At 50.1% G+C, this 17,171-nt stretch overlaps 1 protein-coding gene across 1 annotated transcript in view; it reads right to left on the bottom strand.

The window, feature by feature from the left end:
• NARS1 (asparaginyl-tRNA synthetase 1) overlaps window positions 1-17,171 on the bottom strand; it is a 90,233-nt gene that overhangs the window by 12,483 nt on the left and 60,579 nt on the right. The window contains exons 10-14 of the mRNA XM_075328128.1: window positions 15,023-15,222; window positions 6,495-6,630; window positions 6,118-6,231; window positions 4,301-4,432; window positions 3,673-3,804 (exon numbers count right to left, since the gene is read on the bottom strand). Coding sequence (XP_075184243.1) covers window positions 3,673-3,804; window positions 4,301-4,432; window positions 6,118-6,231; window positions 6,495-6,630; window positions 15,023-15,222 — 714 coding nt within the window. The remainder of the gene's footprint in view (window positions 1-3,672; window positions 3,805-4,300; window positions 4,433-6,117; window positions 6,232-6,494; window positions 6,631-15,022; window positions 15,223-17,171) is intronic.

The following is a 17,171-nucleotide window of genomic DNA, read 5'->3' as shown; positions in this document are numbered from 1 at the left end:
GCTACCACTGCCGCCATGATCTTGGTGAACACCCGAGGGGCTGTCGCCAGACCAAATGGCAGAGCTACGAACTGAAGATGGTCGTCTCCTATCACGAAGCGTAGAAAGCGTTGGTGCTCTGTAGCAATCGGCACGTGGAGATAAGCATCTTTGATGTCTATTGATGCTAGGAAATCTCCTTGAGACATTGAGGCAATGACTGAGCGGAGGGATTCCATCCGGAACCGCCTGGCGTTCACATGCTTGTTGAGCAGTTTTAGGTCCAGAACAGGACGGAAGGAGCCGTCCTTTTTTGGAACCACAAAGAGATTGGAGTAAAATCCTCGCCCCCGTTCCTGAGGGGGGACAGGGATCACGACTCCTTCTGCTCTTAGAGAGTCCACCGCCTGCAGCAGGGCATCTGCTCGGTTGGGGTGTGGGGAGGTTCTGAAGAACCGAAGTGGAGGCCGAGAACTGAACTCGATTCTGTACCCGCGAGACAAAACGTCTGTTACCCACCGGTCTTTGACCTGTGACAGCCAAATGTCGCAAAAGCGGGAGAGCCTGCCACCGACCGAGGATGCGGAGGGAGGAGGCCGAAAGTCATGAGGTAGCCGCTTTGGAAGCGGTTCCTCCATTTGCTTTCCTGGGGCGTGAGTGAGCCCGCCAGGAATCTGAGCTCCCTTGTTCTTTCTGAGTCCTTTTGGACGAGGAGAATTGGGCCTTGCCCGAGCCTCGAAAGGACCGAAACCTCGACTGCCACTTTTTCTGTTGAGGTTTACTTGCTCTGGGCTGTGGTAAGGAAGAGTCCTTACCCTTGGACTGTTTTATGATTTCAGCCAATGGCTCACCAAACAGTCTGTCTCTAGATAATGGCAAGCTGGTTAAGCATCTTTTGGAACCAGCATCTGCTTTCCAGTCCTTTAACCACAAGGCTCTGCGCAAAACCACAGAATTGGCGGACGCCATAGCGGTACGGCTCGTAGATTCTAGGACAGCATTGATAGCATAGGTCGCAAACGCAGACATTTGCGAAGTTAGGGACGCCACTTGCGGCACTGCTGGATGTATGATAGCATCCACCTGTGCTAAACCAGCTGAAATAGCTTGGAGTGCCCACACGGCCGCGAATGCTGGAGCAAACGACGCGCCGATAGCTTCATAGACAGATTTCAACCAAAGGTCCATCTGTCTGTCGTTGGCATCTTTAAGTGAAGCGCCATCCTCTACTGCGACTATGGATCTAGCCGCAAGCTTGGAAATTGGGGGATCCACCTTTGGACACTGGGTCCAGCGTTTGGCCACCTCAGAGGGAAAAGGATAACGGGTATCCTTAGAACGTTTAGAGAAACGCTTGTCTGGATGAGCGTCGTGTTTCTGGATCGATTCTCTGAAGTCAGAGTGGTCCAAAAAAGCACTTAATTTACGCTTGGGATACAGGAAATGGAACTTCTCCTGCTGTGCAGCTGCCTCCTCTGCAGAAGGGGCTGGGGGAGAAATATCCAACAGTCTATTAATTGCCGATATAAGGTCATTAACCATGGCGTCACCATCAGGGGCATCCAGATTGAGAGGGGCCCCAGGATTAGAATCCTGATCACCGTCCTCAGTCTCATCACAGAGAGACTCTTCTCGCTGAGACCCTGAGCAGTGTGATGACGTGGAGGGTCTTTCCCAGCGAGCTCGCTTAGGCTGCCTGGGACTGTCATCTGAGTCAGAGACTTCAGCCTGTGATGCTTGAGACCCCCTTGAAGTACGGATTAGTTCCAACTGAGGGGGACCGGAGAGCATAGACACAGCAGTGTCCATGGTCTGAGTAACTGGCCTGGACTGCAAGGTCTCCAGGATTTTAGTCATAGTCACAGACATTTTATCAGCAAAAACTGCAAAGTCTGTCCCCGTCACCGGGGCAGGGTTCACAGGCGCCTCTGCCTGGGCTACCACCACCATAGGCTCTGGCTGACGAAGTGCCACTGGAACTGAACATTGCACACAATGTGAGTCATTGGAGCCTGCTGGTAGATTAGCCCCACATGCTGTACAAGCAGTGTACACAGCCTGTGCCTTGGCACCCTTGCGTTTTGCGGATGACATGTTGCTGCCTCCTCAGAGCAGTACAGGGTGTCCAGCCAAGAAGCGACCTTACAGTGCAACTATATATATATATGGTACCAAGAAAAAAGTACACTAATATAACACTGAGGCACTAGTGGGGCCAGCACTAAAGTGCAGCTTACCGCCCGCTTAGGAGCGGGTGTGTGGTCGCCGAAATCCCTTTAGTCTGGGTCTCCCAGAGCCTGCTGCCTTTCCCCAGCCAGACCGCATGTGTAATGGCTGCCGGCGTCCTTGTGGAGAGGGGGGGCGGGCCCTGGGCGTATACAGACGAAGAGCAGGAAGCCTGCTTCCCACTGTGCCTAGTGAGAGGGCTGGAGCATGTAAATAAAGCTCCAGCCCTCGGCGCTGCCCATTGAGCAGCGTCTCTCCCCTACCCTGATTGACAGGGTGGGGGCGGGAACGAAGCGGCGCTAGGCCGCAGAAGCCGGGGGCTAAAGTTAGAAGCGCCGCCGCCGTAAAAGCGCGGTCGGCGCAAAGTCCCCGGCGCACCACAAGTCGCAGCTGCGCCGCCGCTCCAGTAGCGGTCGGCGCAGTAGTTCCCAACATGTAACGTCACTCAGCAAAGCTGCAGTGACCTAACCCCAGCGCACAGCGCTACTGTCCCCGGCGCACTATAACGCTCAGCAAGCCTTGAGAGTGTCCGTGCCTGCCGGGGACACAGAGTACCTGAAAGTTGCAGGGCCTTGTCCCTGAACGGCACTCCCGCTCCAAATCCAGCAGGTTCTCTGGGTCTGTGGATGGAGCCCGGCCTCAGGGCTTGGGGGCCGGCAAGATCCCACTTCCACAGAGCCCTCCAGGGGATGTGGAAGGAAAACAGCATGTGGGCTCCAGCCTCTGTACCAGCAATAGGTACCTCAACCTTACAAGCACCACCACGGGTGAGAAGGGAGCATGCTGGGGGCCCCATATGGGCCCTCTTTTCTTCCATCCGATATAGCCAGCAGCTACTGCTGACTACAAACAGTGGAGCTATGCGTGGATGTCTGACCTCCTTCGCACAAAGCAGAAAACTGGTGAGCCAGTGATCCCACTGGGGGTGTATAGCCAGAAGGGGAGGGGCCTTACACTTTTTAGTGTAATTGCTTTGTGTGGCCTCCGGAGGCAGTGCTATACACCCAATCGTCTGGGTCTCCCAATAGAGCGATGAAGAAAAATAATATTTATTCACTTATATAGGGCTATTAATTCCACAGCGCTTTACATATCCAAAGACATTGCGATAGGGAATGTAGATTGTGAGCCCCAATGGGGACAGTGTTGCTGATGTACGTAAAGCACTATGGAATTAATAGCGCTATATAAGTGAGTAAACATATCATCATCTATATATTTATTTCTATATATATACACATATGTAATACATATGTATGAACACCAGGTGGCGATATAACGTGTTCAGCTATACAGCTGTCCTTTAAATTTGTAAAGTTTCAAAAATCAAGTGAGATCCGCCATTTCTAATAGTCGGTGTTTAGTCTTTACAGCAGCAGACGTATCCTCATAAATGAGGGGGGGGTACAGGGGTGAAAGAGGGCAAAGTACTTGGCTTGTTACTCCCCTCCGGGCGGCGGCGCTCACCTGGTCTGTGTACCAGTAGTACGGCGTGGGGTCGATCCCTTCTCTCTTGTATCCTTGTAGCAGCTCCTCGCTGTCCCAGATACGCATGGAGCCACCAACAATCTCCCCCACGTTGGGCATCAGCACGTCCACCTGTCAGACGGGGCAGAGAGAGAAGGATTTAATGGGAAATACATAAGTAAAGGGAGAACAGAATGTTTAATGATATACCTAAAATACATTTCTTAAAGGGGTTTTCCGCTCCCTTTAAAAATTTATACAACGGCCAAGGGTCATAGGACATGCCTATTGATCACCCTGAGGATGTGCATGTCTCCTGCTGGTCTTTTCCCCTTTTCTTCTGGCTGCAGCCAATCACTTCAGCCTCTGATTGCCTGCAGCGGTCATGTGCAGATTTTGCAGGAAGAAGGAGAGGAGACGGAAGAGCAGTGGGAGGATTGGGAAGCCAGGAGGGCTGTTTAAATATAAGGGGGAAGGGTGGAAAACTCCTTTAACACCTTCTCCCCGAGTTCACTCCGGCCGTAACGGCCACAGCAAATTTAATAAGAATGAATGACCATGATGGCGGCCAGAGCCAGGATCAGTCGGGGGGGGATGATTGGCCAATATGCAGACGGCGTATACTCACAGACTCGGTCAGACGCTTGTCCTCCGGGCAGCGCGGCATGTAGAAAGACTTGATCTCCGCTGGAAAGCGGCACAACAAGATTGGCTCATTGATGGCGTCCGTCATCAGCCTCTCCGGGGCTTCTGGAATATCCTGAGAAAAAATAAAAATATATTGTATGACACTGCTGAGATTACCACCATTATAGAAAGTGTTTATGTACAGAGGGACCCCAAATGTGTCTGCTCCAGGAACAGCGGGCACTGGATCACTGGAACTGTGGATTATGTGCTGTAAAGGCACTGCTGGCAGCCTCTGACTCCACCTGCTGGACTAAAGCAAGAACTGCAACTCCAAGTATAACAGGCAGCGCCGATACAATGCACATGACCAAGACACAGGAGGAGTGAGATGCTACATTATCAAGGGGTGGGCAAAGTATGGCGATGAGAAGCCTTCATGTGCCAGGGTCTCACACCCTCATCTCCAGAGGAACATTTCCTTAGGATTTCAGTTGTGTAATAAATGTATACATTCCATATAATTTATTTATTGTAGGACTATAGATTAGCTAGCTAGCTAGATAGAATAACCTACATCCCCCCTCCCCACATAGTATAACGCCCCTACACCCCCCTCACACCTTATAATATCCCACAGGCCCACCACACAGTATAATACCCCTATATCCCCCTCCCCACTCCGTATAATGCCCCTACATCCCCCTCACACAGCATAATATCCCACAGGCCCACCACCAGGTATAATGCCCCTATATCTTCCTCCCCACACAGTATAACACCCCTACATCCCCCTCACACAGCATAATATCCCACAGGCCCACCACCCAGTATAATGCCCCTATATCTTCCTCCCCACACAGTATAACACCCCTACATCCCCCTCACACAGCATAATATCCCACAGGCCCACCACACAGTATAATGCCGCTATATCCTCCTCCCCACACAGTATAACGCCCCTACATCCCCCTCACACAGTATAATATCCCACAGGCCCACCACCCAGTATAATGCCCCTATATCTTCCTCCCCACACAGTATAACGCCCCTACATCCCCCTCACACAGTATAATATCCCACAGGCCCACCACCCAGTATAATGCCCCTATATCTTCCTCCCCACACAGTATAATGCCCCTACATCCCCCTCACACAGTATAATATCCCACAGGCCCACCACAAAGTATAATGTCCCTATATCCTCCTCCCCATACAGTATAATGCCCCTACATCCCCCTCACACAGTATAATATCCCACAGGCCCACCACCCAGTATAATACCCCTATATCCCCCTCCCCACACAGTATAATGCCCCTACATCCCCCTTACACAGTATAATATCCCACAGGCCCACCACACAGTATAATACCCCTATATTCCCCTCTTCAAACAGTATAACACCCTTACATCTCCCTCACACAGTATAATATCCCACAGGCCCCCCACCCCACACAGTCTAATGACCCAGGGCCCCCTACACAGAATGCCCATGCAGCCACCCCATGCAATATAATGCCCCACAGCCCAGCCCCCCACAAAGTAAAATGCCACACAGCCCAGCCCCCCATAATAAAATGCCCCACAGCACCCCCCACACACAGTAAAATGGCCCACAACACCCCCACACACAGTAAAATGGCCCACACATCCCCAACACAGTGAAATGCCCCTACAGCCCCCTCACACACAGTATAATGCCCCCCCATTCACACACTATATTACCCCTACACAATGAGACGCCCCCAACTTCCCTAGGACCGTCCCGCCATATGGGCTCAGTTGGAAGAACTGATAACGATACGATCAGCTCTCACCTCCCCGAACTCATAATACGTTCCATCATCCTTCTTCACATCATGTTCCTTCAACCAGGTAATGGCCTCCGGGTAGTTCATTCTCTTAAACGGGCGTTTTGGTGGTTTGAACTCCTACAGAAAGGAAAAAAAAAAAAGCCTCTATAGCATCGCCATATACTGTAGCGCTGTACACAGATTGATCACTTCTATGGTCAATATCAAACGTCTGCTAATCTCCAGGAGAAGACCATGGGGCACATTCCCCTCTTTCCCTCCTTCCTGCCCCGCAGAGACCCTTTTCTTTACAGCCATCATGGGTGGGATTGCTGCATTATGGCATCAGTGGGGCTTCCGTATACATCGATGGACCCAGACATAGAGCGTCGGGGACGTACCGGGTGCAGTTCCATCACCAGCGGTGCCATGGGCGACTGCAGCACCCGGTCCACCACGTCACACACCAGGTCTTCAAGGCGATTCAGCAAATCATCGAAGGACAAGAAGGGGCATTCGGCCTCGATGTGAGTATATCTGAAATACAGGAGCACAATGTGACATCAGAGCAGGAAATAAACAGTTACCTCCTTTTCTCATAGTACAATGACATGGGAAGGTGGGGATTTTTCCATATGGGGATAGTACCATGGCTGTGTAGGCGCTTGTCCCCCAATATAAGGGACACCTCTTTTGTAGAGATCCGATGTGCCAGTTATGAGAAATCTAGTGTAGAAGAAATATGCAAATCAGGCTAGAAGTGCACGGGGGCGTGTCACTGCACTTGAAAGAAGCAGTGACACGCCCCCAGTGCACTTCCAGCCTCATTTGCATATAATTTCTGAGCTAGATTTCTCATGTTCGGCACATCGGATCTCTACCAAAAAAAAAAAAAGTATTAATGTTTTTCATGTGAGCCTATACATCCATACGCAAGAAGGTGCTGAAAGGATCCCTTTAAAGGTGCTAAGGTTTGATGAAAGTGGCACGAAAACAGGTATAAATCGCCACCGATCCTGCAGAGACGCCATCCAGACATGTGAGGTCACGCGAATGACCAACGTGATGTCATGGTATGGTATAAAATAAAAAAATAATCATTAACCCCCCCCCGTGTTACCTCCCACAGATCCTCTGGTCCCCGCTGCACCGCTGGCCTCATTGGTCAAGAATTACTGCCGGCTGTGACCAGTGATCGACAGCAGCGGTCATGTGATTTACGTACAGAGAGCTGGAGGATTCAACAGGGGACTCCTAATCCTTTTTTTTTTTTTTTTTATTTAAAGGGGTTGTCCATTTTTGGAGATGATTTTCTGGTTTTTATTATTTAAATACAATTATTTGGGGCTAAAATTTAATTTTCAAATTGGATTTCATTACAAATTTTGCACAGATTTGCTTTTCCAGGCTCTTTATTTGACTGCATATTCACCTTACGTTTTGGTTGTCGTCAAAAAATGAAAAATCAGCTGAACAAAGTTTAAAATAAAAAATAATAATAATAAAAAAAAAAAGTTACAACTCTTCTGTAGGAATGAGTTCACTGATGGGTTCTAAGTTAGCTCATTCTGCAGCCAGCGGTCAGGCTGTAGAAGGCGGGTGGTGCAAAATGATTAATGAAACCAAATTTTAAGAATAACCTTTAACCCCAAACACATGAGCAGATGCAAAAAGACCCAAATATTTATTTCCAAAGGTGGAGAACCCCTTTAACGTAAGGCTGTGTACACACAGTGCTTTATTGAGGATTGTGGCACAAATCTGCATGTCTATCCTCAATGCCATCAAAGTCAATGAGAATTCTGAAGTGCTGTGCACACGTTGCTTTTTTTTTTCACCGTGCAGAAAATAATCTGCGTTTTTTTCCTCCGTTTTTTAGTCCTTTCACCCATTGACTTAAGAAAAACACACCAAAAAAAAAAAAAAGAAGGGAATTTTGTTACTTACCGTAAATTCCTTTTCTTCTAGCTCCTATTGGGAGACCCAGACGATTGGGTGTATAGCACTGCCTCCGGAGGCCACACAAAGCATTACACTAAAAAGTGTAAGGCCCCTCCCCTTCTGGCTATACACCCCCAGTGGGATCACTGGCTCACCAGTTTTAGTGCAAAAGCAAGAAGGAGGAAAGCCAAGAACTGGTTTAAACAAATTCACTCCGAAGTAACGTCGGAGAACTGAAAACCGTTCAACATGAACAACATGTGTACCCGAAAAACAACCAAAAATCCCGAAGGACAACAGGGCGGGTGCTGGGTCTCCCAATAGGAGCTAGAAGAAAAGGAATTTACGGTAAGTAACAAAATTCCCTTCTTCTTCGGCGCTCCATTGGGAGACCCAGACGATTGGGACGTCCAAAAGCTGTCCCTGGGTGGGTAAAGAATACCTCATGTTAGAGCTGCGAAGACAGCCCTCCCCTACGGGGAGGCAACTGCCGCCTGCAGGACTCTTCTACCTAGGCTGGCGTCCGCCGAAGCATAGGTATGCACCTGATAATGTTTGGTGAAAGTGTGCAGACTCGACCAGGTAGCTGCCTGGCACACCTGTTGAGCCGTAGCCTGGTGTCGTAATGCCCAGGACGCACCCACGGCTCTGGTAGAATGGGCCTTCAGCCCTGATGGAAACGGAAGCCCAGCAGAACGGTAGGCTTCAAGAATTGGTTCTTTGATCCATCGAGCCAGGGTGGCCTTAGAAGCCTGCGACCCTTTGCGCTTACCAGCGACAAGGACAAAGAGTGCATCCGAACGGCGCAGGGGCGCCGTGCGGGAAATGTAGATTCTGAGTGCTCTCACCAGATCTAACAAATGTAAATCCTTCTCATACCGATGAACTGCATGAGGACAAAAAGAAGGCAAAGAGATATCCTGATTAAGATGAAAAGAGGATACCACCTTAGGGAGAAACTCCTGAATGGGTCGCAGCACTACCTTGTCCTGGTGGAAGACCAGGAAGGGAGCCTTGGATGACAGCGCTGCTAGCTCAGACACTCTCCGAAGAGATGTGATCGCTACCAGAAAAGCCACTTTCTGTGATAGTCTAGAAAGTGAAACCTCCCTCAGAGGCTCGAAGGGCGGCTTCTGGAGAGTAACTAGTACCCTGTTCAGATCCCATGGATCTAACGGCCGCTTGTACGGGGGTACGATATGACAAACCCCCTGCCGGAACGTGCGTACCTTAGAAAGTCGTGCTAGACGCTTCTGAAAAAAGACGGATAGCGCCGAGACTTGCCCTTTAAGGGAGCCGAGCGACAAACCTTTTTCTAACCCAGATTGCAGGAAAGAAAGAAATGTAGGCAATGCAAATGGCCAGGGAGACACTCCCTGAGCAGAGCACCAGGATAAGAATATCCTCCACGTTCTGTGGTAGATCTTAGCGGACGTGGGCTTCCTAGCCTGTCTCATGGTGGCAACTACCCCTTGGGATAATCCTGAAGACGCTAGGATCCAGGACTCAATGGCCACACAGTCAGGTTCAGGGCCGCAGAATTCCGATGGAAAAACGGCCCTTGGGACAGCAAGTCTGGTCGGTCTGGTAGTGCCCACGGTTGGCCGACCGTGAGATGCCACAGATCCGGATACCACGCCCTCCTTGGCCAGTCTGGGGCGACGAGTATGACGCGGCTGCAGTCGGATCTGATCTTGCGTAGCACTCTGGGCAAGAGTGCCAGAGGTGGAAACACATAAGGGAGCCGGAACTGCGACCAATCTTGCACTAAGGCGTCTGCCGCCAGAGCTCTGTGATCGCGAGACCGTGCCATGAAGGTTGGGACCTTGTTGTTGTGCCGGGACGCCATTAGATCGACGTCCGGCCTTCCCCAGCGGCGACAGATTTCCTGAAACACGTCCGGGTGAAGGGACCATTCCCCTGCGTCCATGCCCTGGCGACTGAGGAAGTCTGCTTCCCAGTTTTCTACGCCCGGGATGTGAACTGCTGATATGGTGGAGGCCGTGGCTTCCACCCACATCAGAATCCGCCGGACTTCCTGGAAGGCTTGCCGACTGCGTGTCCCCCCTTGGTGGTTGATGTATGCCACCGCTGTGGAGTTGTCCGACTGAATTCGGATCTGCCTTCCTTCCAGCCACTGCTGGAAGGCTAGTAGGGCAAGATACACTGCTCTGATTTCCAGAACATTGATCTGAAGGGTGGACTCCTGCTGGGTCCACGTACCCTGAGCCCTGTGGTGGAGAAAAACTGCTCCCCACCCTGACAGACTCGCGTCTGTCGTGACCACCGCCCAGGACGGTGGTAGGAAGGATCTTCCCTGTGATAATGAGGTGGGAAGAAGCCACCACTGCAGAGAGTCCTTGGCCGTCTGGGAAAGGGAGACTTTCCTGTTCAGGGATGTTGACTTCCCGTCCCATTGGCGGAGAATGTCCCATTGAAGTGGGCGCAGATGAAACTGCGCAAACGGAACCGCCTCCATTGCCGCCACCATCTTCCCGAGGAAGTGCATGAGGCGTCTTAAGGAGTGCGACTGACTTTGAAGGAGAGCCTGCACCCCAGTCTGTAGTGACCGCTGCTTGTCCAGCGGAAGCTTCACTATCGCTGAGAGAGTATGAAACTCCATGCCAAGATACGTCAGTGATTGGGTCGGTGACAGAGTTGACTTTGAGAAGTTGATGATCCACCCGAACGTCTGGAGAGTCTCCAGCGCAACATTCAGGCTGAGTTGGCATGCCTCCTGAGAGGGTGCCTTGACAAGTAGATCGTCCAAATAAGGGATCACAGAGTGTCCCTGAGAGTGCAAGACTGCTACCACTGCCGCCATGACCTTGGTGAACACCCGTGGGGCTGTCGCCAGACCAAATGGCAGAGCTACGAACTGAAGATGGTCGTCTCCTATCACGAAGCGTAGAAAGCGTTGGTGCTCTGTAGCAATCGGCACGTGGAGATAAGCATCTTTGATGTCTATTGATGCTAGGAAATCTCCTTGAGACATTGAGGCAATGACTGAGCGGAGGGATTCCATCCGGAACCGCCTGGCGTTCACATGCTTGTTGAGCAGTTTTAGGTCCAGAACAGGACGGAATGAGCCGTCCTTTTTTGGCACCACAAAGAGATTGGAGTAAAAACCTTGTCCTTGTTCTCGAAGAGGAACAGGGACCACCACTCCTTCTGCTCTTAGAGAATGCACCGCCTGCAGAAGGGCATCTGCTCGGTCGGGATGTGGGGAAGTTCTGAAGAACCGAGGCGGAGGACGAGAACTGAACTCTATCCTGTACCCGTGAGACAAAATGTCTGTTACCCACCGGTCTTTGACCTGTGGCAGCCAAATGTCGCAAAAGCGGGAGAGCCTGCCACCGACCGAGGATGCGGAGGGAGGCGGCCGAAGGTCATGAGGTAGCCGCCTTGGAAGCGGTACCTCCGGTTGCTTTCTTGGGGCGTGAGTGAGTCCGCCAGGAATCAGAGCTCCTTTGCTCTTTCTGAGTCCCTTTGGACGAGGAGAATTGGGGCTTGCCCGAGCCTCGAAAGGACCGAAACTTTGACTGCCACTTCCTCTGTGGAGGTTTGTTTGATCTGGGCTGGGGTAAGGAGGAGTCCTTACCTTTGGACTGTTTAATGATTTCCGCCAATTGCTCACCAAACAGTCTGTCTCCAGATAATGGCAAGCTGGTTAAACATTTTTTAGAAGCAGAATCTGCTTTCCATTCTTTTAACCACAAGGCTCTGCGCAAAACTACAGAGTTGGCGGATGCCATTGAGGTACGGCTCGTAGAGTCTAGTACCGCATTGATAGCGTAGGTCGCAAACGCAGTCATTTGCGTAGTTAAGGACGCCACTTGCGGCACTGCTGGACGTAAGAAAGAGTCCACCTGTGCCAGACCAGCTGAAATAGCTTGGAGCGCCCACACGGCCGCGAATGCTGGAGCAAACGACGCGCCAATAGCTTCATAGACAGATTTCAACCAAAGGTCCATCTGTCTGTCATTGGCATCTTTAAGTGAAGCCCCATCCTCCACTGCAACTATGGATCTAGCTGCAAGCCTGGATATTGGAGGGTCCACTTTTGGACACTGGGTCCAGCGTTTGACCACGTCAGGGGGAAAGGGATAACGTGTATCCTTCAGACGTTTGGAAAAACGCTTGTCCGGATAAGCATGGTGTTTCTGGATTGATTCTCTGAAGTCAGAGTGGTCCAGAAAAGTACTCAATTTACGCTTGGGATACAGGAAATGGAATTTCTCCTGCTGGGCAGCTGCCTCCTCTGCTGAAGGGGCTGGGGGAGAAATATCCAACAGCCTATTGATGGCCGCTATAAGGTCATTTACCATGGCGTCACCATCTGGCGTATCCAAATTGAGTGCGGTGTCAGGACCAGACTCCTGATCACCCACCTCTGTCTCATCATATAGAGACCCTTCTCGCTGAGACCCTGACCCGCGTGATGACGTGGAGGGTCTCTCCCAGCGAGCTCGCTTAGGCGGCCTGGGACTGTCATCAGAGTCAGAGCCCTCAGCCTGTGATGCCTGGGACCCCCTTGAAGTACGGATTAGTTCCAACTGAGGGGGACCGGGGAACATAGACACAGCAGTGTCCATGGTCTGAGCAACTGGCCTGGACTGCAAGGTCTCCAGGATTTTTGTCATAGTCACAGACATTTTATCAGCAAAGACTGCAAATTCTGTCCCCGTCACCGGGGCAGGGTTCACAGGCGTCTCTGCCTGGGCTACCACCACCATAGGCTCTGGCTGACGAAGTGCCACTGGAACTGAACATTGCACACAATGAGAGTCGTTGGAGCCTGCTGGTAGATTAGCCCCACATGCTGTACAAGCAGTGTGTACAGCCCGTGCCTTGGTACCCTTGCGTTTTGTGGATGACATGTTGCTGTCTCCTCAGAGCAATATAGGGGTATACAGCCAAGAAGCGACCGTACAGTGCAGTATATATATATATATATCTGGTACAGGAAAAAGTACACCAATACAACACTGTGGCACTAGTGGGGCCAGCACTAATGTGCTGCTTACCGCCCGCTAAACGCGGGTGTGTGGTCGCCAGAAATCCCTAGTCTGGGTCTCCCAGAGCCTGTGTCCGTCCTCCAGCCAGACTGCATGCAGGAATGGCTGCCGGCGTCCTGTGGAGGGGGGGGCGGGCCCTGGGCGTGCTCAGACCAAAAGCGGGAAACCTGCGTCCCACTGTGCCTAGTGAGAGGGCTGGAGCATGTAAATAAGGCTCCAGCCCTCGGCGCTGACGATTGCACAGCGTCTGTCCCATTCCCTGATTGACAGGGAGGGGGCGGGAACGAAGCGGAGCTAGGCCGCAAAAGCCGGGGACTAAATTTATAAGCGCCGCCGCCGTAAAAGCGCGGTCGGCGCTAAGTCCCCGGCGCACTACAAGTCCCAGCCGCGCCGCCGCTCCGAGAGTGGCCGGCGCGGTAGTTCCCAGCACATGAAGTCACACAGCTAAGCTGCTGTGACTCAAACCCCAGCGTGCAGCGCTACTGTCCCCGGCGCACTAACACACCCAGCAAGTCTGGCGTGTGCGTGCCTGTCTGTACGGGGACACAGAGTACCTGAAAGTTGCAGGGCCTTGTCCCTGAACGGTACCCAGCTCCGTATCCAGCAGGTTCACTGGGTCTGTGGATGGAGCCCGGCCTCAGGGCTTGGGGGCCGGTAAGATCCCACTTCCTCAGAGCCCCTCAGGGGGATGGGGAAGGAAAACAGCATGTGGGCTCCAGCCTCTGTACCCGCAATGGGTACCTCAACCTTACAAACCACAAGTGGGGTAAGAAGGGAGCATGCTGGGGGCCCCATATGGGCCCTCTTTTCTTCCATCCGACATAGTCAGCAGCTACTGCTGACTAAACAGTGGAGCTATGCGTGGATGTCTGACCTCCTTCGCACAAAGCAGAAAACTGGTGAGCCAGTGATCCCACTGGGGGTGTATAGCCAGAAGGGGAGGGGCCTTACACTTTTTAGTGTAATGCTTTGTGTGGCCTCCGGAGGCAGTGCTATACACCCAATCGTCTGGGTCTCCCAATGGAGCGCCGAAGAAAAATGCATGTTTTTTTTTTGCTGCGTTTTTCTGCCAGAAGGTGCAGATTTGATGCAGAAAATTTCTGCACCGAATCTGCAACATGTGCACACAGCCTCAGTGAATGTGCGCACGCTCAATTATTGGGGCAGAAATTTTCTGCACCAAAAAACGCACCTTGTGGTAGAAAATCTGCACCAATAGGTGGCGCTAGAGTTTGTCTCTTCAGAGAGGAAGGAGACTATATCAGTATATCCCAGAGGGGCATTGCTGCTATAAGTCTCCTCACTGGCAGCCAGACTGGTCTCTCAGGTCTCCACAAGGACAAAAGTGTTCCCCTTGGACCCCACTATAGCTTTTCATACAGCCAGATCAGATCTCATACTTTGCACTGACGAGGGACAATCACAGCAAAACACTGTCTGCAAATTGAGGTTCTGATCTGGCATAAATCCTAAGTCTTATGAAAAGGCCTATTAGAAGGCCACTTTTGACTTTTAGGATTGCTACCTCCAATAGGTGGCGCTAGAGTTCGTCTCCTTCCTCCCTGAAGAGACAATTTGAATTTACACCAAAATACGTATCAAAAACTGCACCGTGCGCACAAGTCCTAACTGTTCTCGAAACTCTCTGGTCTGAATAGTGAGGGGCCAGAGATCCCAATATGAATACTTGCTGTCAGTGAATGGCATCATGCTTCATCGTAACCGGAGGCTGAAAAGCTGCCCAGACCAAATACTGTTCACAGCTGAGCGTTTGTTACAACTGCAGAGCGATACCTTGCAGCAAACAGGTAGGAAAGAGACTGAGGTGTTGATTTTGGCTCATAAGAGGAAGAACACTGGACCCAACTGTAACAAACCCTCAGCTGTGAAGTGTGCGGTCTGTGCAGCTCAGGTCTATGAAATGTAGTTGAACTGTATTTCGAGATCCGCAGCACGCGGCGGTTCCTTACTCGGCTAGATGTCGCCGGGTCCTGGACTGTTCGGCTCGATAGGACTGAGCGATGCAGAACGTGTCCCCCAGGGCGGGAATACAGGTCTCCAGATAGAGCTGGGAGGACTGGGTCAGATACGCCTCTTCTCCAAAATAATCCAGCTTGAACAGCGTGGACCCGCCTTCTACTTGTGTCTGCACCAAGGTCGGAGGCGTCACCTGCGCAGCGGGAAAAACAACAGCCGCTAAGTACAACTTTCTTATGAGCATCGGTTATATGCAAGAGGAGTGCAGTTTTGAATGACTAGATACATGGACAGAGAGAAGGGGCCGCCGGACAGAGGCAAGGGGCAAGGGGCCGCCGCACTGATAGAGGGAAGGCGCTGATAGAGGGAAGGCGCTGATAGAGGGAAGGCGCTGATAGAGGGAAGGCGCTGATAGAGGGAAGGCGCTGATAGAGGGAAGGCGCTGATAGAGGGAAGGCGCTGATAGAGGGAAGGCGCTGATAGAGGGAAGGCGCTGATAGAGGGAAGGCGCTGATAGAGGGAAGGCGCTGATAGAGGGAAGGCGCTGATAGAGGGAAGGCGCTGATAGATAGATAATACTGGGGGGAAAAAAAACAAAACTAAAAAAGTGAGAAATTACAAAAAAAAAAAAAAATGCAACTCCACCATCATTTTTTCCAGTAAAAAGGATTCTCTGGGTTTGTACCATTAGAATGCTGCCAAACTTGTACAAGTTTATTTAGTTTTTTTTATTCTTTATTGGTTACAATTAAATAAATAAATAAATAAATAAATGCAATTAGGTTTGTGTAGCCATTTTCTGAGACCCATAACTTTTTAAGATTTTTCCATCAATGATAGGTTTGGTTGTTTTTGTTTTTTTTTGCGCTTCCATTTTAGGGTAAATGGCTTTTTGATCGCTTAGTATCACTTTATATGCACTGGAGGTGCGAGGACCGAAAACGGTTTATTCAATCGCTTCCATTTCTTTTTTTTCTTCCCCCTAGGGAGTTTCCTTTCTGGGTTAAGAAATTCATTAGGCAAAACTAAATATGTTCAAGATTTATTATTTATCTATGATTAGTGGCCATTTTCTCGCTGTCCCTGAGCAGACAGAATTTTCTACAATTTTTTTTTGTTTAAATATTCAAATAATTTTTGCAATTTTTTTTTTCCACGACCCACGAGGCCTAAGTTTTATTTTGTCTTTGCATATTTGGGAGGGGGGGGGGGGGGCGCCAATAGTATTGGGAAAAAAAATAAAGGAAATCCTTGTATTTTTCACTTTTTTTATATATACTTTTGTACGTCCACAAATTAAGACTGAAATACATTTTCAAGATTTGTTCTCCTATCGTCTGTAACAATATTTATATGCTGGACCTATTTTTCTTTTTTTAAGGGGGCAAAGTTAGTAACAACAGTTTGAATTGGTAGAAGCTTTATATTTTTTGCATTAACGGCTTTTATTTAAACAATTTATTGCATTTATTTATTTTACTTATTGTGCCCCCAATGGAGATCATAGAAGTCCTTTGGTAGGTATTTAAACAATTTATTTTTTATTTCACTTCATTTCCCCTGTAACTGGTGTATTGGCCTCACTTACACTTGATTTCCCCTGTAACTGGTGTATTAGCCCCATTTACAGGGGAAATCAAGTGTAAGTGGGGATAATACACCAGCCTCAGTTACAGCGGAAATCAAGTGTAACTGGGGCTAATACACTTGATTTCCCCTGTAACTGGTGTAAGTGGGGCTAAAACACCAGTTACAGGGGAAATCAAGTGTAACTGGTGTTTTAGCCCCACTTACACCAGTTACAGGGGAAATCAAGTGTATTAGCCCCAGTTACAGTGGAAATACACGTTTCTGGCTGCATAGCAGTGCTGACTGAGTATTCTGGGACTCAGCAGCTCCTCCTCCCTCCCTGCACCCAGCAATTACATGACTGATGGATCAGGAGGAATGCCATCAGTGCTTCCTATACTGTGTACAAAGTGCTTGTTCAGGGCTGTGTATAGAACATAGTATCATAGTTTTTAAGGTTGAAGGGAGACTCTAAGTCCATCTAGTTCAACCCGTAGCCTAACATGTTGATCCAGAGGAAGGCAAAAAAAAAAACCCAATGTGGCAAACAAGTTCCAATGGGGAAAAAATTTC

The sequence above is a fragment of the Anomaloglossus baeobatrachus genome, chromosome 1, assembly GCF_048569485.1.
Source record: "Anomaloglossus baeobatrachus isolate aAnoBae1 chromosome 1, aAnoBae1.hap1, whole genome shotgun sequence".
Classification (NCBI taxonomy): domain Eukaryota; kingdom Metazoa; phylum Chordata; class Amphibia; order Anura; family Aromobatidae; genus Anomaloglossus; species Anomaloglossus baeobatrachus.
This window is presented reverse-complemented; position numbering and strand designations above follow the sequence as displayed.